The sequence below is a fragment of the Homalodisca vitripennis genome, chromosome 4 (assembly GCF_021130785.1).
Source record: "Homalodisca vitripennis isolate AUS2020 chromosome 4, UT_GWSS_2.1, whole genome shotgun sequence".
Classification (NCBI taxonomy): domain Eukaryota; kingdom Metazoa; phylum Arthropoda; class Insecta; order Hemiptera; family Cicadellidae; genus Homalodisca; species Homalodisca vitripennis.
Genome location: NC_060210.1, coordinates 148,254,729 through 148,279,725, shown reverse-complemented (window position 1 = coordinate 148,279,725; position 24,997 = coordinate 148,254,729). Strand labels below are relative to the sequence as shown.

The window sequence follows — 24,997 nt, the reverse complement described above, 5'->3', positions numbered from 1 at the left end:
CAGTATAAAATTAATTTAATACAGTATTAGTAATACAAAATTAACAAATATTTAAGGTAAAATTATTATAAGGCTATAATTTACAATTAGTATCAAAATTTTTACTATTCACTAAAATTAACCTACGAAACTGTTAGGGCATCATTAATTTAATATTTAAAAAAATATTACCCTGAAATATGCCCTTTCCCCAGATTGGTATTTTAATTTTATTGCATTCACTCACTTTTTAAAACTTGTTTGACATGATCAGGATGAGAAAATTTGTGTCCAGTGCCTTTTTCATCTTCAGAACTTGATCCGTCCTTCTCTGCCATTTCTGCTTCTCTTCCATTTAAAATTGGATTTAAGGGCTGAAACATTTCAAATTTGATTAAAAATTAGACAAAATAAACTTATAACCAAATGAAGGATGAGACCTTGCAGCATTAACAGGGTCATTCCATGTCAAATCAACCAATAAAAAATAGTTTTCAATTTGGCTGAAAATTGGTTTATTTGTACTCTCTAAGATCCTGAACTACAATACGATTTTTTTTTATCTATCCCCCATAGTTTTTTAGATACAAATTTTCAAATATCACAAAATGCAGTGTTTTTAACGTGTGCTTAAATCTAAAATCTGTTTATAACTATAGTTCTATTAGTGCTGAGAGATAGCTCATTTTAAAGAGGGTTTTACGGACTTAAATTTGATACCCAACTTGAACACTTTGGGTAAAAAGAAAATTTTTTGTGAAACTTTTTGATGTTTTAATGCATGATTATACCATAAAAAATTTCAGAGTGAGACCATACATAAGGAAGTTTTCAAATTTACATTCCTACCACAACTCGTTTTTATTTTATAGGTAGTTAGAAAAAAATTGGCATTTTTACAATCATATTCCGAGAACTTTGGACGAGCATGTACCTTCATTTAAAACATTTGTATCCTTATCACTTATAGTGTAAGGAAAATTTTAAAAATTATTGATATTCAAATATTTTTGATAATTTTTAAGTGATTTTAGAAAGGAATAGGTGTTTTACTAAATTATAAAAACATACTTGATGATCACTCTGCCTTTTACAACAAGAATTACAACAAATATTTGTTTGTAAGCACATACATAAAGATAGCTAGGGTTTATATTTTTTCAGCACAGAAATCCGTACAGTTTCTTAATATTGTAAATTTTCCTTATATTTACACTATAAATGATGAAGATAGAAATTTTTTTTAATTGAAAGTACAAGCTTGCCCAGAGTTCTTGGAATATATAAAAATGCTGATTTTGCCTAAACTTTAACTGCCTATTAAACATAAACGAGTTGAGGTAGGAATGTAAAATTTCATACATTTTTTTATATATATGGAAGGATAAAAATGTAGTTTCTTCAAAATTTGAGGTAATGACATGGCCTGAATTATTTTATGTGGAATGACCCTATATATTTTTGTAACATATATATCTTTCAATATTTTACTTACCAAATTATGTCGAATTTTGATTGTGAGTTCATCACTAAACGTTATTTTTTTAGTATTTTCAGACAAATCTACTTCCATCCCATTCTGATCATATTTGTCCTCTTTCTTCTTTTTTCTGTCCTTTTCCTTTTCTAATATTTTTTTTATCTTCTTGCTGTGAGAAGACTTCTTCACTTGAAAAACCTCCCCATCATCAGCTAAAACATATTCATAAACATATAAATTGGAAGCAAATGTTGGGCAAATTCTGTTAACCATTTTATATATATATATATATATATATATATATATATATTCATTTCAGTTATATAAATGCAAAAATTCTCAATTATAAACATTTATTAGACTTCTCGGTCCAAATGTCTTATAATATTTCTGCATTTGCTGACTTATGTTAATTTTGTTTGTTTGCTATATTATTTAAAATTATTATAACTTTTTGAAAACGGCAAATGCCGAAATATTAAAGGACATTTTGTCCGAAAAGTCTAATTAATGTTTATATATACAGAGTGATTTAACGAAAAGGTTTAAACATTTGATTTTATATTACTTACTTGCTCATTTATGCACCAAACATTTTCAAATTCGACACAATTAATAAAGTAGGTTTTAAAAATATTCTGTGAAAATTAAAGCTCCCTAACAATTGTAGAAACAAAAAGGTCACATATTAAAAATGTTACCATTTTAATTCCTATCAAAATTCATTTCTTGGATTACCTGATTTGATTACTGCGTTGAAGTTTTAAAAAACAGCTGTTTTTAATAACAACATTCATTGTTGAAAACAGCTGTTTGATTGAAGAAAATTGCTTGTGTTATAAAAACATAACGTAACCTCCTCCATTACAGTTTTACTGCTATTGAAGTTCAAGAAATGGCTTTCAATGTTGAACAAAAAGTGAAGTAAACTGGAAGTGTCATATAAAAGTACTCTAGAGGATCAAATGAGGAAAGAGAAGTACTAGTATGCACATCAATGATCCACTCTCCAGGTAAATCGAAATCACTGAGGAAGGTTGAACTTAAAACTGGTGTTCCAAAGTCTTCAGTACAGAGAATAATCAAGAAAAACAAAATTAAAATTCTGTCAGTGAAAAGGGGACTGCCTAAAATTGCTAATATACATGGCCGCAACATTAGATTTGCTCATAATTACAATCTCCCTTACCATCGTACAAAGCTCTTCAAGAAAAAGCCGTCATACCTTGGAACAAAGTTCTTCAATACACTGCTCAAGGAGCTCAAGAAGCTGCCTGATCCGGTCAATTTTAAGACTTTTCTGAAAACCTGATTGTCTGCACGGCCATTCTACACAGTTGCTGAATTTCTGAATTGGAGAACAAGCTTTAATTGGAATGAGGCCTTTCGTACTCAATGGAATACTGAATTCAGTTATGTGGGTCTGAAGATGTTCTCATTGAGTCTGAAAGGCCTCACAAAAATAAAAAACCTATATTATTGGAGTGTTTGTTTTAAATTAATATGAGTTGACGTAGTTGATTGTGTATATGGAAATAATTGTAAACTCTAAGTTATTTATTTAACTGAAATAAAAGTCTCAATTTTAAATAGTCTAAGTTGTAAATCAAAAATCCACCTACAAACTGTTAGCCTATTATTGATTTCTTTCATTTTTATATATAACATATTAACAACTGGTAGTAATCAATTGTTTTAAAATATTCATTTTTTGGTTTTAAAATTGAAAAAATAACAAAATAAGAGTAAAAAAAGACATACATTTTAATATTTCATGTTGTAGAGCATACTACTGTATCATAGAACAAAACCAAAAAAAAGTCGTGATTATTTTTTTACTTTTTGTAGATATCTCATTTTTCGTAATATACTAGGCCTACTCTGCATTTCGTTTAAAAACTTATTTAAATAACACTTAACATTTTTTTCTTGGCCCCGAATGAACAATTGACAGTTTTATTTATTTTTACATTGTTCCTAACCTTTTCATGTAGGTCTACAAATAAAAAAATGTCATCTAAATTGACTGGTAAATAAGAAAGATATGTAGGCTATATTTCCCACAGGAAAACAAGTTTTGTTTCTCACGGCTGGGCAATAAAAATCGTAATATTCCTAAAACTTTAAGACCCTGTAAAATCTAAACCATAAGAGATACAAGGAAAATATTTGGCATGGTTACCTATATAAGTGAATGGAACAACCATGCCATCAAAACTTTCAACAAAATCTGAGAAGTAACATTTGATTATTAAAAATGGCAGTCAATTTTAGAAAACTACACAACATTGCTTTGAAAGATGATAAGACATATTTTTCATTGCTTCAACATGTTGGAATCGTACTGAAAAACCCATTATGTGAAATTTGTGGGAAAGAAACAACTGTAGCCTAACTGTGAGAGGAGCAAATATGGTCGTCTTCAGTTTTCCTAATTTTGGATATAACAACTTGTTTGACCACTGTAAATATTAAATTCATATTTTAATTTAAAACATGTGAATTGTTATTGTGGACTATAGATACTGCTTGATTGTCTAGGATTTGAGATGCGAATATTAGGTATCGATGGTTACAGTCTTCGATATAAAAACCGGGTCCGCTTATCGTACCCTTCCTAGGTACTTAGGTACTTCCATAATCTTCATTGGGCCCATGGGCCTACTAGAGATCACACTGTTACCAAAAGTTTATAACATAGGTCTACTTAAAGAAATAGTCTAATTACTAACCATCATTCCATTCCTCTTCAAAACTAAGAACTGAATGTTTCTTCTTTTCTTTTTTCATTTTCTGTTCTGATGACTTGGACATAGCTTTCTTCATTTGAATATGAGTTTCTTCTAATTCGTCTCCTTCATTTTCTTCATTATCAAAATCCCTTCTGCGAATGTTACGCTTCGGTTTCTTCATGACAGACATTGTATGTAGGCTACAACTAACAAACCGTCAACACCGTTTCCCTGTAGCTTAGCCCAGCAATAAAATAAGGAAGTTTTAAAACCAAATTATTATTTTATCACACTATATTACACAAATCACCAATTCACTGAATATATTTTCCTTTCAATCAAAAATTAAAATAAATTAAACTGTAGCAACCTTATTCAGGAAATCAGCATAAATTAGAAAAAGACACAAAATCCACAAAAAATATCTGTATTTATCGCGAGCGATTTAAAAATATTCCAAAACAAGACTTCCTAAAGACGTCACTGATACTCCAATCCATTCTATCATCAACGATTAACCAAATCTATTGTTATTTACCCTATCCACTTCACAAACCATTGCATTCTCATTCCATCCAAACCCTTCCACTCTCCTGCTTAGTGCTTAGGTTTTACATATAATTATTATCATTACAATATTACAATACCAAGTTGGCTTCTTTCTGTTTTCTCCAAGAAAAAAAACACTCTCCATGGAGTTAAAAATATTGTAGTGCTGTCTCGGCCTAACGAGGCTTTCTTTTGGTTGTGACCAATGACGAGGTTGCAGGCGCTACTTCCAGAATAGACAGCATACACAACTTGCTCAGTCTGCTAAGATTGGCTAAATTTATAATCTAATAATTTCTGTATTCTAACATGTCAATTATACATAAGTTTGAACGAGGGATGGGCGGAGAGTAATTTGAGTTCTAGGAATCATGTTCGATGAAGTTAGTTAGCTTTCAGTGAGTTTTACCATGAGGACAGTTGGAATAGGCTGATTTAATATAAAGAACCCACCTAAAAAGTAAGGTATATGACTATGACTACAAGGCGGGACTGTTCGAAGTACGCTCAATCTTCCCATTACATATTAGTGTACCTTCTCTTCTTAGTTTACATTCCATAAACAAAATATAAAATTATTTTTTGTTTCTTTTCTTTTTGCACAATGTATGATATACATGATTTATTACTTGATATATCGCCATTACAGTAATAAAATTCTACGTTTTTTGCAATTTATCGCGTATACATGGTTGACCATACTAATATAAATTGTATTCTTTCGTCTAATTTCATTTTAATACCAACAATATGAGACAAAAATGTATTATTGAATACTAAAGACATATAAGTAAGATTTATTATTCAAAATATTACATTCATCTAAAATTTTTCAAATGAGAGCCCTTTTATACATGCGTTTTCGTACGGACGATAAAAAAACGCACGTTTTTAAATACATTGGACCATATGAGCGACTTTATGCACTGTCGTCCGTTTTTACAGCTCTTGCGTATGTCGCAGTGTTTTAGAAACGGACGTCAAACGCAGGGACGGACGTTTGCTCAAAGTACACGGTAGTATATGGCCGCATTTATGCAGACGCACGTCAAACGCGCGTTCCCCACTCCAAGCCGCAGTGCAGCCAACCGCCTGCACTCGTGTTTTCTGCACTGTGGTAGTTCTGCCAGGCTGTCACTTTGTCTTGTCTGACCACGTTTTCTTATGTTGCGCGTAGTTTAGTGTACAATGGAGGGAATTAATACAGAGTTATTAATGGATGAAGTTAAGAAGAGAGAAGCGATTTGGAATTCTTCTTCGGAGACTTACAAGGACCGAGTACTGAAGAAAAACCAGTGGTCACAACTATGTTCTTCTGCTCTAATTTCGAAGACCAGACTCCTAAAGAAAAGGCTGCAACATTTAAGTTGCTCCACAAGCATCACACAACTCATAATCTTCCCACAGTGGAAATACTTTCAGTGAAATGAATAATGGACCCCAGTCTACTCTGTTGTCTTCGCAGACTGCACCCATTGCACAGGTTCTGGAGAATTGCACCCGGAACATTGAAAGTCCTATTAGTTGTTCTAATATGTCAGTTGTAGACTCCAATTTTAGTGAAAATAACTTTAATTAAAATACTTGGAAGACATTTAACTGTAACTGACTTAATAGTAATATTGAATTAAATAAGAGAATAAAAATAGTAATTTTATTAATTATTGCCACCTTAAATCTCTATAAAATAATAATATTATTATTACAATAATATTATTGTGGTAGCACTGCTACCCCCACCATCAATCTTTTGCATACGCACGACAGAAAATTCAAGACGCACGATATAAAACTGAAACGCACGTTACAAAATTTACGGTCCGTTTTTTTAACGTCCGTACGAAAACGCATGCATAAAAGGGCTCTGAGTAAGGTAAATATAACTTATCAAATTACAAAAAAGATGCCAAATATAAAATCTACGTATATAGGTACCAACTCTTGGATTAAGAAGTATATATATGCGAGTGTGAAAATTAACCACCAAATCAGTAGTAGAATTATAATAATAGGATTTATTAACATGTTGATTATTTATTTCTGCGTTTAGACAAATAAAGTAAAATAAAGAATGAGACGGATCATGAGGTGGCAACTTCAACTGTTATGTTACAGCTATGACATCATTTAAATGCCTGGTTGAAAAAATGTTGCTGCTGACAATTTAACACGTGCCATAATTTTTAGTTCTATTAATGGAAAACTTGATCAGCCTAGAAGTTTACTTAATTTACTGTGCCATCCAGGTGAAACTTGAATGTATCACTGGGTCTGGGTAATAATTTACTGTACACCCTAGAAGAAATCAAGAAATTGTCATCTTCTTGTAGAGTTTGTGCAGAAGTAAAACTTAAATTTTTCAGAAATAAAGGAAAACTTGTTAACTCAACTCCATTTTAACGACAATGTTGACTTCAAAGGGCTCTTACCCTTTAAAACATCCGATACAATCTTATAACTTGTAGACGAGTATTCCAGATTCCCATTTGCATTTCTTTGCCCAGATCTCTCATCAAAAACTGTAATATCAAAATCTCAAGCAACTATTTATAAGATTTGACACAGCTTCATTAATTCATTTTTATTCGGCAACGCGATTGCCGCTAGTCGCACTACCCCTTACAACCCTCAAGGCAATGGGCAGGTTGAGATCTATAAAGGAATTATGCGGAAAAGATGAAGCCCTACATTTAAGACATTTTATTTATCCTTCAGCATGTTACATACATTGCAATATATATTGTCATTCTCGGTTTTTATCCTTAGGTATACTCAAGGATTAGAAATTAGATATAATACAAGTACTAATATTCAGATGAAATGTTGTACAACTTTTACAACTTCTTACTGGTACTTAATAGGCTACAACTTCATATCATATCTTTTATGGCTTTATAATATTCGTCTAATTTATAGAATGGATTTCTAGATAGCCAGTCATGTAACACTACTGAAAACTTTTTCTCTGCTAGATTTTGCCATGCAGCAGGTAGACTATTGTACATTTTTAAGCCCTGATACTTATGGTAATTCATGGTTCTAGTTAACCTATACCTTGGTAATTCAAGCTTATTACTATTTCTGGTGTTATGGTAATGCGTCATGTTTCTTAAAAGGTATTTGTTAAAATCTTTCTTAACTAAAAGTAAAACGTCAAATATATACAAATTTACAATGGTTAAAATACTGGTTTTTACAAAAAGTGGTCTACAATGAGTTAATGGCTTAGAGCCAGTTAATATTCTTACTGCTTTTTTCTGCAGGATTAAAATCTTCTCTATGCCTACCCCATTCCCCCATACCACTAAACCATACCTTATAATACTCTCAAAAAATGAGTAGTAGGCCATTTGTACATAACTGGTAGTTACATGATTCCTTAAATTAGCAAGTAAAAATATTACTCTAGACAATTTTTTACAAACACTATCAATGTGACATTTCCATGAAAGTTTAGAATCAATATTTATTCCTAACAAGGTAACTAGATTATTAACATCATGTTTTATATTTACAGATTTCAAAGAAACAAGTAACTTTTGAGTTTTATCTTTGTTTAATCGAAGGCCATTGATTTCAAACCAAGAGGTTGCCTCCAACAAAGTGCCCTCAGACAACAAATCAAGCTGTTCCATATTTTTATGTACATTAAGGAAAGAGGTATCATCAGCATAAATTGTGGTAAAGTTTAACAGATTGAAACTTAAGTCATTTATTAAAATTAAGAATAGTAATGGCCCCAAAACTGACCCTTGAGGGACTCCAATATTTATTTCAACAATTTTGGATCTCTTTCCTCCTATCTCAACTAATTGTTTACGATCTTTGAGATAAGATTCCAAGACAGCTAGGTTTGCACCATGAAAACCATAAAATTGCAATTTTGCCAACAATACGTCATGCTGCACAGTATCAAAGGCTTTGCTAAGATCACATAAAGTGACCTGAGCTGCACAACCGCCTTCTAAAGTTAATAAAATTTGTTCCACAAGAGTATCTATGGCCTGTACAGTTGATCTTCCAGTGCGGTAGCCAAATTGACTGTCACTAAATAGATTATGGGATTCAAAATAGTGACAGATCTGAATCTTGAGCACTTTCTCATAAATTTTAGCCAACACTGGTATACATGAGATCGGACGATAACTACTTGGTTTGATAGGATCCCCTTTTTTGAAAATGGGCACCACTCTACTTAACTTTAAAAAATCAGGAAATGTCCCTTCTATAATATTACGATTTATACAATATGTTAGAGGCTCCAATATTTCCAAAACAACTTCTTTTAAAAGATCACTGGACATACCATAAACATCTCTCGTTGCTGAACTTTTAAGAGATATAATTATATTATACACCTCATTCAAAGACACTGTACAAAAAGCAAAATTAAAAAATGACTTCATTGTAGTGCATGATCCAAGACACCTCACTGCTGAACTGGGAGAAGCATTCATTTTAGAACTGATTTCTTCCACTGAGGTTTTACAAAAACTGTTGAAGTCATCTGGTTGGATATTTGGTTTCGTATTGGTTGAAGAAGTCTTCCCTGCTGCTCTGTTGATGATGGTCCATGCAGCTTTACATTTGTTTGAAGAACTTTCAATTATTTCCTCATTTTTCGCCCTCTTGGCTTCCTTCAAAGCAGATCTATAATGGCCCCTCAAATTCTTCAACAGAGTTAAAAGCTGATCGTTTCCTTGTTTTCTGCACAAGTCTTTACACAGTAAAATATTGTTCTTCATAATAGCAAGCTGTGGTGTATACCAATTCAAACTTGGCTTACCTTTTTTGTTAAGCTCCAGATTAGACTTACACACCTTTTTTTGGAATGACTTTTCAAATAAAACCAAAAATGTATTGAAACATTTTTCAAAACAAATACAGGCAGACTCATTCTGTTGCAAAGTTGCCATAAAATCTTCTTTCGCCAACATTTTTCTAAACTTCACTATTTTGCTTTTTGTTATTGGCCTAAACACAACCTGCGTTTTATTTTTTACCAAGCCATTAGTGGACATACACAAACTATCTAAATATATTTCTAAATACAGAGCATCATGATCAGATAAATCTGGTCTCAGAATCTCACACTTATAATTTTGTAAATCTATATTGGTAATTATATTGTCTAAACAAGATTCACCTCGTGTGGGTTTGTTATTTGTGCAATACATATTATATTGTCTGAGTATATTTAAAAAACTATCAACACTATTTTTTTTTGAGTTAAAACGTCAAATTCTGCATTTATATCTCCACCTATGACAATTTTACATTTTAGGCCAACTAAGTATCTTAAAAGCACTTCTAGGGTTTGCAGAAAAATATCAGTCCTTCCCTTAGGTGATCTATAAAGCGAAACTATTATTACATTTTCATTAACGAGTTCTATACCAGTCACTTCAAAATGGAGTTCTTGACAATACATGCTTAAGTCTATTGTTTTAAAAATAGAATTGCTCTCAACAAAAATGCTCACACCACCATGGTTATGCTGGCTGCGACAAAAACTGTTTCCCAGTAAAAAATGCTCTGGAACTAGAAGCCCAACTTCTTCTGACTGCAACCAATGCTCGGCAATGCAGATCACTGTACAGTTATTCTCGTTGATCACCACTTCTAATTCCTCCATTTTGCACTTAATTCCTTGTATATTTATAAATAACAACTTAATATTTGCAGAATTCTTTACAATAGTACGCTCAATAGTATCTGTACACGCACTGCGATCTCTATTATGTACTTCCACAAACTGCACCCCTCATGAGAGAATGTTTGGACATCCTAGGCGATCTAGTAGCGGAGGGTCGACACCAACTTGGCTTATGAATCTGACCTAGCTTTGACGAAGCGCCATTATCGTAACTCTGAATATGACCCTTTAGTAGAAGACTTAACTATCTATAAAATATAAATTCTGATTATGCTTTGTTCGTCTTCCTGACAGTGAAGAAACTACTATATCAACAAGGCACTTAGCTCCTACAGATCACTATGAGTTATCAAAGGGCTCACAGAACATTCCTACTCCAGGGCAGAGTGAAGAAGACCTTACTAGAGATTGACCAGGTCCACCATCAAAAGTTATAGAGTCGTCTACACAACAACAGAACAAAAAATCCATCAGTCACCAACATCCTCTTCCTTGTGAACGAAAGAGCTCTTGAGTTAGACGTCTTCCAGCTTTTCTTATGGATTATGCCTTAAACTAAAAATAGCTGGTGATACATAATACATCATATATTAATTTGTTATCGTATGTTTCATTCTCTAAATGAACAATTTATTTGTTTGAATATTTTTATGAAATTCAAACACAGTAATTATAACTATTACACACTTTTGTTTGTTAACAAAAAAGTCTAATGATGACCGAAGACACAACCGCCTTAGTGGGCGTTGATTGTAATTTAATTGTAATAATTAAGTACTTAATTCTTAATGTCAAAAGGATTCAAACTCTTAAATAAGATAAGACTTAGCTAGGTTTGAGACAATGTCTGGAAACGCCCATGGAAAGAAACCAATCCAAAAACTCAAATATGGAGCCAACATTCAATTACAAAATTTTAGTTCTTATGAATAAATGTTGTTCGATTTCGCTTCTTTATTTACGTTCGATAAAGAAAGACATAGTACTTCAACCCCTTTACGTGTGATAAAAACCTCAAAAAAGATTATAGTCTATTTTGTATGAAGTACTTGATTGGCCCTCCTTAAACTGAGGGAAAATACTTAGCAAAGAACGTATAAATATTCTATGGTTGACAGATATTCTGTGGACAGTCACACAGATGAATAGAAGATGTACTTTAGTTGTGAAGCTTCTTTGTATTAAAGGCTTGTTGTAGTTAGTGTTGTGCTGTATAGTAGAAATGACCACCATAGACCCAAACGAAATTTATTAACAACAATATTTTTTTTATTCTTTATTGTAAACAGATGTACATATCGATGGTTGTATAGTTTCAAACATTTTAACACTATCCGTTGTTCTGAAAGGTCGATGCTTATCAGGTTACTACATGTTTTTCATAAGTAAAAGACAGAGTATTTCATGAATACCTAATGGGCTTGTATTTACTATATCTGGGTTAATTTCTAACTTTCATGACGTTTTGTAGTCAGCCAGGTTGTGGTAAATAAATTTAATAAACAAATGATTATGACCACGCGGCCCGTTACAATACTTGGCAACAGAGCCCCAGAAAATATGTGGGACTATGTTTGCCGATTATGTTTATAGCTGTTCAACATTGACTAGACAATTCGTAGGTCGTTTTACAACCATGAGTGACTCTCAGACTCTTTTGTTTGACTCACTTCTCATTATACATAGAGGTTTTCTTAACGCATAGATGTAAATGTCCATTTTGATGCACAATTTGGTTTACAAAAAGCCCCGCCTTAACCAATACACTGTAGGTTTAAGTAGAGTTTTTTTATAATTAGCATTCAATAACTTTCCTTATACAATACTTACAATTACACAATTCATAAGAAGATGAAAGCGATTCTAATTATATGACGAGAAAGTGTTATGATAAATAAACTCTGACAATAATAAAAATAGTACCTAACATTTTATATTAATGTAATTCAACTTTTTGGACTGGATTCATGGTTCTATGCAAATTTGAATATTGGATCTGCTAAATAGAAAAAAAATACTTGCAAAATCAAAGATGTATAAACCTGTAATCTTTGGTTGCTTAAAAACTATCCAATCAGATTCCTAGTTCAGCGTAAGCTTTAGTAAAAAAAAGAAGCCGTTGATTATTTTCAAGTTTAAAATTCAGTCGTTGTGCGTACTTCGGAGTGTGTTGTTTTATAAATCTATACTTATAATATAATGTAACTGGTAATTTAACTGAACATGTAATTTCGTATCAGGTAATCAGTTTCAATTTACCAACTAAAATATTACTTCAATTAATGTTTATCAATAGATTACTTGAACCATATCAATTAACTAGATATTTACTTGTTTTCGGTCTGCTATTTATTCCATTTTATAAGAATAATGTAATTGTTCTTTAACTGGCAGGACCTGTTTTTACAGGTTTAGCCACAACTGATCATATTGAAATTGAAGAAGCTGTCACATGTATTATGGACCATAATTATTCCTACAATGACTTCTAGGGCAGGAATTTAATTAACTGCTTAAATAGTGAAAATACATCTTAGCCCAATAATGATTAAGAAGGAAACATAAAGACATATGAATAACCATAGACAAATATCACTAGACTCACCATCACCAGATCATTAAAATGTTCACATTCAAAAAATGGTATAAAAGTAACAAAAAGGGTCCATTTGAAGTCATAACTCAAGGTGAAACCCGAAAAAAACTAAAAACTACTCAATAAAGGCATTTGCCACATTACTAGATCTGGTAAAGACATTACAGTAACATGTACTAAGTATAACTCTGCTAACAGCTTGGTATAAACATCACATTTGCTGCATTTCAGCACCTTTATACCTACAAAGTATAATCGATAGTGGTTACGTTGAACCTGAAATATCCAAAATATAAATTTTGGGTAGGGTACGATAAGCGGACCCGTTTTTTATATCGAAATTAGCAAACGATATTACTTAATCATAACTATCGATATAATATATCGATGCTAATTAATTATTTTGAACAATTAACTTAAATAATCTATATCAACAGCTGTAAACACTTTCTGATAATACACGTAGAGTAATATTTACATTTTACTTAAGTAACATTTGATTATTAAAAATGGCAGTCAATTTTAGTTAACTACACGACATTGCTTTGAAAGATGATAAGAAATGTTTTTCGTGGCTTCAACATGTAGGACTCGTACCGAAAAACCCATTATGTGAAATTTGTGGGAAAGAAACAAATGTAACTGTGAGAGGAGCAAATATGGTCGTCTTCAGTTTTCCTAATTTCGGTTATAATAATTTGTTTGATCACCGTTATATTAAATTCACATTTTAATTTAAAACATATGTTTGATATTGCGGACTATAGATACTGCAATATATAGATTCAAATTTGTATCATTTATAAGTTAGCGTATTTATATCGATTGATAGTCTAGGATTAGAGATGTGAATATTAGGTATCGATGATTACATTCTTCGATATAAAAAATCGGGTCCGCTTATCGTACCCTACTCTAAATTTTAAACGAGGTAATCAGTTCTTGTGCAATCATTTCCATACACAGAATTAAAAAAAAGAGAGAAGGCTTTGTAATGAACTTGAAAGTAAAGTTAAATATGAGTGCCAAGAGCCGATTGATCTGAGCCTAGTTATTTCTGAAAAACGCAGAGAGCCGACTAGATCAGCTTTTTGAATATTTATTATTCTGTTACTAAATATTGAGACATGGTTTTGTACCTAGTCTCATTTATGTATAATAAGTCAATTAACATAGACATATCTTTATTTGATTTTTTACAGCTGGTAAAAGCTATTTGCCGAATATGAGAGACTACTTTTTTGCTAATGCATATATTCAGTATTTTGCATTAATATACAAGAAAAGTCATAATCAGTAATACAGAGATACTTATTTTTTTGAAACTTGATCATTTATATTTGTTCCTACTTAAGTTACATAGAGAACAAAGAAAAAGTTGTATACAATTGTTTTAAGATGAAAAAAATATCTTTTTATCAAGACGTAAAATATTTTTTTAAATATAAATTTTTGTATAAAATTTTAATTGAAAGTTGTTTACTTGAAACAAAGTAAAATCGTGTAAGGAATTTGAGTAATGGCTGGCCACAAGTACAATGGCGATGTACACATGTTATTCGTGTCACAATGTGTCAGATACGTTTATCCTTCTAAATAGTAACTAAATTATTTCAGAACTTACATTGAGAGGTTTCATAACTGATGAATATCGATTGATCGAAGATCATGAATATCGATGGTTTGATTGTCGTGGTGGCTGCTTATTATACTAAAAATATACAGAAACTTAAAAATAAACTCCACAACTAATTAAGATGATTTTAGGGCCCAATTAAATACTTGAGATATTCCACTTACTGTAAAAAAAATAAATAAATAAAAAACAAACAAAAACAAATAGATGGTATACTAAACATTCCAAGTAAAGCAAGTATCAATCAGGACACAAGAAAGAAACCCAAATAGGACATACAAAACATTTACAGTGGGAATGCCAGGTCTATTAATCTAAAATAGCCAGAAGTAATAAGCTTATAACGAAAAGATAGTGTTTATAGGTATAATTCAAGAATCATGGCTAAAGGAAAGTGATATTTTGTAAATAATATTACAAAATACCTGCAGTGTTTTAGAAATGATGGATATGGTGATATTTTATGTTATACATAAGTCACCTTCATTTAGTACCATATTAAGCTATAATGAGCAGTCAATTAAATTATCAGCTTTAGAAATAAATTGTGTTAGTTTTCCTATAAAGCTATATAATATAGGCTATATGGTAAGCCTACTAACAATAATGTACGTAGTCAATTTTGGCAGGATTATATATTTAATAATGATAAAGGTTATTCCTTAATATATAGTAATTTAAACGCATATAATCTCTATTGGAATCATCAAAAAGCTATTAAAAGAGGGAATAACATTTTTAGGCCTCATTGTAACATGTTTTATTATGTTAAATGATAACACTTATTCCACCCACACTGGAATTTATCAGGAGTAATCTATACTGAGTTGTCATTTACTACACCTTAATTATATTTAATTCTTAGCAGTTGGGAAATGCAAAAAGCCATAGGTAGTAATCATTTTCCTGTTATTATTTATTTTAATATGTCAGGTCTGTTATAATTTTAGTCCTCGCTATGGAAGAAGCAAGCAGACTTCTTAAATAGGAATATTAAAAAGCAGACTGGGAATGGTTCACTGAAGCAATTAAACAGGATATTAATAGGCTGAATGTTAAACCCAATAATACCAACATAAATTATTTTTATAATATCATATGAGATGATACTGCCACTTCACCATTACACTATATTATTGTATTTTGTTGTCTAGGTGTCTCTGATATTAGGTTAGTTTTGAACTTCTTTCTTCACCGAATTATTTTGGATCTCTTCAGACCAAAATAACTCCAGATTCCAGAAGTCAAGTCTGAGTCAGTGTCAGATACCAGACGCTACAATAACAAGAAGTTGAACTGGAGCTAAAATTAAAATTTAATTAACCCTTCCTATCACAGCTCGTTGTCATAAAATTATTATTTTTGATATATAAAAACATAGCTGAATTAACCTATACTTATAAGATAATTTAGTTATCATTTTCGTATGTTATTGTTCAGTAGTTTAGATAATCAGAAATACTGATGATTTGATTGTTGTGGTGCCTCCTAATTTTACAGCCTATTAAAAATAAGAATACTTCTATATTATCCGGTGGCCACAATTTATGGACTGGTTTTTCTTGCCGTGAACTAGGAAGAACAGACTTTTTTAAACTCAAGAGTAGCCTGCATTTGAATTCAATGATTCATGCTTTTAATTTTTGATAACTGCGCATTCAAGTACATTAAACATACCCAAATTTGCCTTTTGAAAAAATAAAGTAATTGTTGAATTACAGTTTTGTACGTATAACAATAATTCATTAAACAGTGAAATTGAAATTCAGAATACACTGATTCAATTTTTACTGTTCTGTAATTTTTAAAATTTTGTTTTTTAACAGATGCAAGAAAAGAATACAGCTATCTATCATCATGTCTCAGAAGAGGAAACAAAACAATGTTGCGTTTTCAGTAAGTTCTGTCACTTGTTGTACTGTTTACGGTAGAAGTAAGGTAGTAGATTACAATAATAAAACTTAGAGTGGGTACATCAGATAATGTGTCATATAGCCTGTTGCTGAAATTGCATGCAGAATTTCATGTCTATCCATAAATAATTAAAATGAATCATGAAAATTAAACCGGACGTTTTTGGCTAAGTTATCTGATGTTGAGTCCATGTGGAATTTTGCTCTTTAAAACCAATTGGTGTGCTTGTTCTACTGTTCTGAGGTAAATTGGTTTTGGATTTTGATGTACTTGCTGAATAGGTTTGACTGAATATGTATTTTGAAAAGTGTCATTGTGATTTAGACCATAAGTGACAATAGTTTTCTTTAAATCTTGGTGTTTATAATCTAATTGGTGTCCTGTCATTCTTGTTCTCAAGGTATTTGTAGTTGAGCCAATATAATCTGCTGGATATTTTTTACATTGAATTTGGTAAATCACATTTTTAGATTCAAAAGACAAGTTGCCAATAATAGGATATGCCTTGCTTGTTTTGCTACCAGTGAATTTTGAAGAATTTAGTAACATTTTACAATCATACATTTTGGTTTGTTACATGGATGTGATCCTTTTTGTTTTTGTATTGTTTTTTCATTGGTCATTTAGGTTGACGAATCAATTTTTAAGAATAGGAGGTCACTAAAGATTATTCTAGGAGTTGTTTTGAAAATATCAATAGTTGAACTAGAATTTTGTAAGGTATTAAATGCTATTTTAAGAATATTATAAATTTTGTGAAGCCCTGGATGGTTTTGAACTATTAATTTTGGATCACTGTTTTCAAATTTAGAATGGTTTTTTTCTTTACATTAAAATTGTTTTTGAGTAATTTTCTTGGATAACCTCTTCTTAAGAATGCATTCATTATATCATCAATGTATTTTTCCAAGTCAGTTATGTTACTACATAAATTTTGAGCTCTGCAAGCTAAACTTTTTTGTATATTGCTCTTGATATGGACTGGATGACGGTGTCATAGTTTAAATACTCCATATTATTCGTTTGTTGTACGTTTATTTTGCTTTTTAAATGTCCATTTTCAATAAATACTTCCATATCTAATAATTTAACTGATGTTGAAGACGTTTAAAATTATTTGTATTTTAGTTTGCTAAAATTGTTTAAATGTGCTAAAAAGTTTTGTTAAATTATTCCTTTATTCCTTTCATGAGTCCAAATAAGAAAATGTCATCAATTAAACATTTCCAAAATATAGGCTTGTAATTTTGACTGTTGAGAAAATCTGATTCTAGTTTTCCCATGAAAATATTGGCATATGACGTAGCCATATGGCTGTGCCTTTTTGTTGTAAGTAAAATGTATCTTGAAAACTGAAGCAATTCATTGTAAGCACAAAATGGATTAATTTTGTAATAAATGAAGTACTAGGTTTTATGTCAAGTTGTCTTTGATTAAGATAGTATTTTACAGCTTTAATTCCTTCATCGCGTTCTATGTTTGTGTATGAAGATGTAACATCAACAGTGACCAATATTGCATTGTTAGGAAGAGGTTGGGGTACATTTTTAAGTTTATGTAAAAAGTCATCCAAATGTTTTATGAATGATGGTAGATTTTGGACCATCATTCATGGACTAAAAGTCCTGTAGCTGGTGATCCACATACGCAGAAATTCTTTTTCTGTAGGTGATGAACAAGAAGATACTATTGGACGTCCTGGTGGACGTAATTTTCTTGTGCAATTTTGGAAGAATATAAAAGACTGGTGTATTTGGATGTTGTGGTATCATCTTAAAAAGTGTAATTTTAAAGATATTTTAAAATGAAATGCAGAGTTTTACGAAAATTAAAATACAAAGGAAAAAAGATAATAATGAAATTCTTTTTTTGTTTTTGTTCTATGAAATACAAAAATGGGTACAAATCTTCTGATTTAATAAAACACATTTTCGGATTGTTAAATAAATTAAAAACAATCACTGATTGTTCATCCTTGGTGATTCTTCTACCCTCAATTATGCTCAAATCGTCTAGTGATTGAAAATGATGAAATGATCTTGTTCCAGGTAAAGTTTGAACATCTTTGAAATGTCTTTTTAGAGTAAAACGAGTTAGTTCAACTTCTTCTTTAGGAATAAAGTAAAAACTGATATTTTCAATCTTGGTTTTGTAAAAGTCAAACAGTTCAGTCACTGTTACTATTGGTTTTTCTGATGATTATTGAAGACTTTTCCTCTAAACTGAACATTTCACAGTATCCCATATCCCGCCACATTCCATTTTAACATATCTGGTGGCAAAATTACCACTAAGGTTTAATTTCAAAATCTCTTTCATTTTGACATAGGTTTATGAAATTGTATTTACTTTTATTCTGGGAAGCACACCCACTACTGAAGTAATGAATCTCTTTGATGTGTGGATAGATCTCTTTCAAAAAGACAATCAACATTCTTTGGAAGTGGTAAACCATATTTACATCATATTTGAAGTCATAAGATATGATGCATAGAGGTAGAACAACTGGTTTGTCGCTTGCATCCTTACAGTTTATTGTTACAGGATGGATTGTGAATAAATCTGAAGTACAGTGGTAACCTTGGGTTTCTTCATGGAATATGAAAGCATAGTTTTCACTAAAATTCTTTGAAATGACAGCTACTTCAGGAAAAGTGCTTTCCTTTAAACTTTTAAAAGTTGGTGATAGTGATTTAGCAATGTAAGAATGGGGTATTAATTTGGTTACTTTTTCAATTAAACATTGAATAAATTTATCAACAGAGCTTGAACACTTTTTCATTGCGGTTTGATCTGTGGAAACCTACTGACTGTATTGAATAATGTCATCATCATAGTCTTCAAACTTTGGCTATAAAAGGTAGATAAGGTTGTCTTTTGATGGACATTTATCACAACGCCTTATCATACGTTCTCTTGGGGTTTCTACATGAACCATGTATGACATAAATTCTTGTAATCTAACACTTCTGTACAAATTCATAATTAAAAAACACACACTTTGATGGTAAAAGCAAACCACATTTAATGAGTTGAATTTAGTTCTTAGTTACAAAAGATCCAACACATTTTTAGAAAATTGTTCAGTACTTATTAGTATAGATGTTTTGTTTACATAAATTAAGAGTTGACACTCACTTTGTGTAGTTTTCCCCACACTGCACTTTTCCTCCATTTTAGATTTATGTACTATTATCACCAAAGCACAGGTAAAAATAGTTATCATTGCACTCACTAGTTAGTTTAAAATGGCAATACCAATTATTCCACTAATAATTAAAAAATAAATAAAAAGACTGATATGTATAATTGGTACTATGACCTTACACTGTCAGTAGTAAGAATCTAAAACCCTACAGTTATCAGGATTAGCCAGACAGTATAATTTGTTTTCGTGTGAGTGAGTAACATATTGAGATGTACTCCACCTCCTCTGTAATATATGGACTACTCCATCTCCAATCTCAGTAATATATGGACAGTCTATTCCACTTCCTATCTCAGTAACAGCTATTCCATCTCCATTCTCAGATGAATGATCACATTAATTGAACTTTAGGTGTGGCTTTATGGTTTGAGTGTGGGGTTAACAAGTTATTTTAGAAAGTTAGTGATTTTAATATAATATTTTAAAAACCAAGTGGACTGTATAGCATGAGATTTTCCTTTCTAAGAATCTTAGATTTTATTTAAGTACTAATTAAAACATTTTAAACATTAATTCCAAGAAAAGTGTATCATTAATACAATAGTATATCCTATATAGTTAACAATGATTGCTCTTATTTGATTTAAGCTTAGTTACCTAAATTTTGTTTCGTATTGATTTTTCATTTAACATTTTTGTTTGTTTTGTAGGTAATCATTTCACCTGGTAAGCGTCAAAAGAATGAAGACGAGGAAATTGTTGCAATTTTGGCTCCTTTTAACCCTTTTCCTAAAGTATGTATAGAACATGTCAAGATTAATGAAACTGCTACAAGAGATGTTATTCTGCGCAATCCTACAAATAACGAAATTAATGTAAGTTTTGTTAGGATCTGTATTGTATTGGAGTATAAACTGCAAACTCATATTTTAGAATTTAAGCTGCTATTGTGTAAGGAATCTAAAAAGCACAGAAAGTGTTTATTTATTTTTCAATGTATAAAAGAAGCTGGACTCATTTACTTTATGTATAATCTGTTTTTGTTAAGTTACATATTTTGTTGTTAACCCGTTTCATTATATAAATTTCATACTGGCCACAAATACCTGTAAATGTGGTCAGTTATTTCTGAAATTAATATTTTGTTTGTATGTGTTTCAATGAATGGAAATAAATAATTATTTCATTTGGGGAACTTACAAAAATGTCTTGAGTAATTTAAAATGTAATATTTAATTATTTATTATTTATAAAAATTCTTCTAGTTTTCAAACAATAAAAGTTATTAAATAATGTACAGTGGAACCTCGATAAGTCGGATTAATCGGGACCGCGGCCGATCCGGGTTAATGAAAATCCGGGTTAGCCGGAGAATTAGGTAAAAAATAATAAAATCCGGTATACTTACAGATAAACTCCATTATAATTGTAAAACATCAAACATATGCACATTTAATTATTATTAATCCTTACATTTATAACTGTTCATTTCCTGGTAAAAAAACTCAGTTAGCTTTGGTTGTGCCACAGGGATGCTACAGGTCAGGGAAATCAGGGAAGTCAGGGAAAAGTCAGGGAAAAAAAAAACAGGACTGGAAATCAGGGAAAAGTCAGGGAATCCGGTCTCAAGTCAGGGAAAAGTCAGGGAATCCGGTCTCAAGTCAGGGAAAAGTCAGGGAATTTCGACGTTGGTCAGGGAAAAATATAAAATCCCTTTACACAAATAAACTTACTGCCGCAGCGCCGAGTCCAAGCCTGCAGACGACGCGGCGCATGAAGCAGGCAGCCGAGGTGGCTCGGCTGGCTCACCCATTAATTGCCAAAAACCCTGGGGATTGCGTCGAAAAAAGTCAGGGAAAAATGAAAAATTTGGTCTGGAAATCAGGGAAAAGTCAGGGAATTTCATTATTGGACTCCTGTAGCAACCCTGTGCCAATGTCGTCTGCAGCTTGCGTGCTGTGCGACCCGCAGTCTCTTCAACATGAGCAATTCAGCCGGCGATGTTTCTGCCTGCCGCCCGAAATAAACCATTAGTTCGTTTAGTTTGGTCACTGCATCTCCATGACTCATGACTGGATCTTCAATGTCCCCGTCTGCCTCCTCAGCGTCTGATTCATTAGCATCAGGTAAAAACGACGCGGTCACTTCCTCGTCAGTAAGTGGCTCATAGCCTCCGTTATTGTCTGCCCCTAACCACAGAGTAATGTCATTTTCATCGACTTCAGAGCAGCCATCAATATTTTGGAACATATCCAAAAGTCTTGGGGCTTTTGGGAACACATGACATCGTCTGGAGAGTCATTTTCCATATTACAGTTCCCCACTGGTTGAATTATATTTTCAGGCAAGTCGCATACACCCTTCCACAGTTTTTTCCAAGATTTAATTAAGCTGATTCTAGTCACTTGTTCCCATGATTCTGCAATCATGTACATTACAGTTTTCACATTAAATGTTTTCAGAATTTTGAGAAAGAGTAGAGGAAATTTATGCTTCCCCGAAGCATTACTGCAGGCCATTATTGTCAATCGGGCTTTGCTTTTTTTGTATCCCTTTGCGTCGTTTTCAGTTTTTGAGGCCAAAGTTTTGCTCGGCAACATTTTGTAAAACTGACCGATCTCATCGGCGTTATATATTTGATCTGCCGTTAAATTTTCTTCTTTAACAAAATCCAAAAACTTGTTTTTTTAGTCATCAGCAGTGCTGTTGTCCCCAGATAGACTTTCTCCTGTGATAGATAGTTGGCGAATACCATGCCGTTTTTCCACCTATCCAACCATCCTTGACTCGCAGTAAAATTTGGTTCACAATCAGGCAACTGTTTATTCAGCTTGATTGCCTTTTCTTGAATGATAGGCCCAGACACTGGCAAACCACGTTCCCTTTCCGCACAAAACCAAACATACAAAGCGTCGTCAAGAGTCTCGTTTTTAGCTTTCTTAGCTTTGCACCGATTGCCAAAACTGTCTTTTGTTATCATCTTGAAACAAAATTCTTCGATTTTTGTCCTATTTTTTTTCCAATCCGATACTGTAGATGTACCGACACCATAAGATGCTGCAATTGTTTTTAAAGATTCGCCTTTATCAATCCTACCTAATGTCTCTAGTCTCTTTTCCATTGTCACTAAACATTTTTACGTTTTGTTGCCATCGCGTAAATAAAAACAAACGCACAACACAAATGAAGCACACTATCTGAAGCACGATTGCAGAACAGAAGCAAACAATACAGTACACTACACACACAACACGGGCACAAGCGAGCGGAGCGAGGTAGGAACGGTACTGAGGGGCCAGGCGTGGCGGTAGCGTGGGAGAGGATTTGGGGAAATATGCGTCTGTTATTGTTTCTGAGAACCCGGGACAATGACCGCCACTCGGCCGCCGTGTGCCATGAGTCACACACTCACTGTCGTACAGTCCCATCAAATACTGATGCTACATCGATTCACGGATACTATACCACTAAAAAATATTACGTTTTTATTATTGAAATGTTTGTCTGATTTTTTATTTTTGAATTGAAAATCGGTCCGGGTTAGCCGGACTTCCGGGTTAACGGGGGCCGACTTATCGGGGTTGTACTGTTTGTATATGTTATTGATAAAGAGGGTAAATTCAGGTTTTAACAAGATAGCTTTAAAATGAGGATGAGCGGAGTTACCCTTACCAAATTAGAGGTAAAGGTCTTCTTTTAGGTTTAAAGGAATAAATTAACATAAATGAAGTATTTTGTGCCCACTTTGCACCTTATAAACTAAAGAACCTCTCCTAATATTCACTGTTGGGATAGGTAAAGAAGCTTTCTTACCTTATCAAAACTCTTTTATTATTAAATATAATCTTTATTTAACTATGAGAAACAGAATATCTCAGAATGGTCCTCAGACATTTAACATAATGGTTGGTGAGAATTAGTTGGTATTTGCTACAAGTACCGGGAAGATGGGGTAGAGAGAATTAATTACTCATGGAATAAATTTTCGTAGTAACAGGATTTTTTTCTGTTCTGTATCAGCAAATAAATCTAAATTATTGTAAATTTAACATTCATGATTAAGAAAAATATTATATTGTATTGTATAATAATTGTTATAAGAGTTAGTTAAATTTTATGCAAGGATACTCATCAATTCAGTTAGTTCACTGGCCATGTCACCAGAATTTCATTTTACTTAGACCCAGAACACTTAAAATCAGTTCCAAACAATACATTTTCTTTGACATGATCTGTAGATTGTTGGCATCTGCCTAAAAATGCTATTAGGCTTGACATACAAGTGACATTTTTATCATACAAGATAAGTGGAATGGTGCTTACCATTACGCTATATGATTTCAATGGTTTTTATTTACCACCAGAATCTTTGCTTATGTTACACATGTGTAAACATGTGGCACTACTGTGAAGTCTTCACACCACTTATATCTTCTCTCTAGTCCTCTAATTGTGGTGCAATACCCACTTTTTTCCTCTACAGTAAATTATTGAAGTGATTACTTCTTTTGGCTGGCTATAGATGTATGTTGTGAACCAGGGGGGGATTCCATCTCATGTCACAGCACGCATCTTTGCTCTGTAGCCGCTAGGGACGAGACTATTGCGGTCATTTTGATGTCAGTGAGTTTCGCCATTCCTTACAGTGGCTATTCAGCCATGCTAGTGAGAGGTTGTAGGTTACTGTTGCTCCTTGTTGAAGTGACTACTTCTTTTTGTGGGCTATGGGTGTATGTTTAAAGGATTTAAAATAAATTGATTAGGTCTTTTCTAGTTAAGAAAGCCATAATGTAATTTGACCCTGGAAGAAAATTAGTCTTTCTGTTGATTTATAATTATAACTTTTACTCAATTACATTGGGCCGTACTTTACATTCACTTAAAAAATAAATTACGTTAAAACAGATTTTAACACAAATTTTACTGAAGAAACATCAAAACCACTAATTTGACTTTTTAAAAGATAAATTGAGTTTAATAATGTCAAACAATAAAACATAAGAAAATTGAGATATGGAACAATAATAGATACTGTGTTTACAAAATATTTGGCAAGATTTTATTCCAGCTTTGTTACTTCTTAATTCAGTTATCATAGAACCATAATTTCATTTTTAGAATATAATAATAATGATAATGAAAATGAAGTAATTATTTCATAAATACAAGATTGTAGTGAAAATGATACTGACCAAATTATAGAAACTAATATAAACAATAATAAGGAAAATGCATAATTATGACACTTTAATAAATGTATGTACATTAATATTTAGAAGTCAGTGATTATTGTGAAATGTAAAAATT

General features: G+C 32.0%; 2 protein-coding genes across 3 annotated transcripts in view; one reads left to right on the top strand and one right to left on the bottom strand.

The window, feature by feature from the left end:
• LOC124360292 (PAX3- and PAX7-binding protein 1) overlaps nt 1–4,800 on the bottom strand; it is a 42,740-nt gene extending 37,940 nt beyond the window's left edge. Inside the window, exons 1-3 of the mRNA XM_046813796.1 lie at nt 4,192–4,800; nt 1,475–1,671; nt 227–353 (exon numbers count right to left, since the gene is read on the bottom strand). Coding sequence (XP_046669752.1) covers nt 227–353; nt 1,475–1,671; nt 4,192–4,381 — 514 coding nt within the window. The 5' untranslated portion in view covers nt 4,382–4,800. The remainder of the gene's footprint in view (nt 1–226; nt 354–1,474; nt 1,672–4,191) is intronic.
• Nucleotides 4,801–12,511: 7,711 nt separating this feature from the next.
• The window catches only part of LOC124360291 (protein abnormal spindle), a 67,675-nt gene continuing 55,189 nt past the window's right edge, over nt 12,512–24,997 (top strand). For both annotated transcript variants that reach the window (XM_046813795.1, XM_046813794.1), the window contains exons 1-3: nt 12,512–12,636; nt 16,455–16,524; nt 20,401–20,565. In XM_046813795.1, the coding sequence (XP_046669751.1) occupies nt 16,486–16,524; nt 20,401–20,565 (204 nt within the window). In that variant the 5' untranslated portion in view covers nt 12,512–12,636; nt 16,455–16,485. The remainder of the gene's footprint in view (nt 12,637–16,454; nt 16,525–20,400; nt 20,566–24,997) is intronic.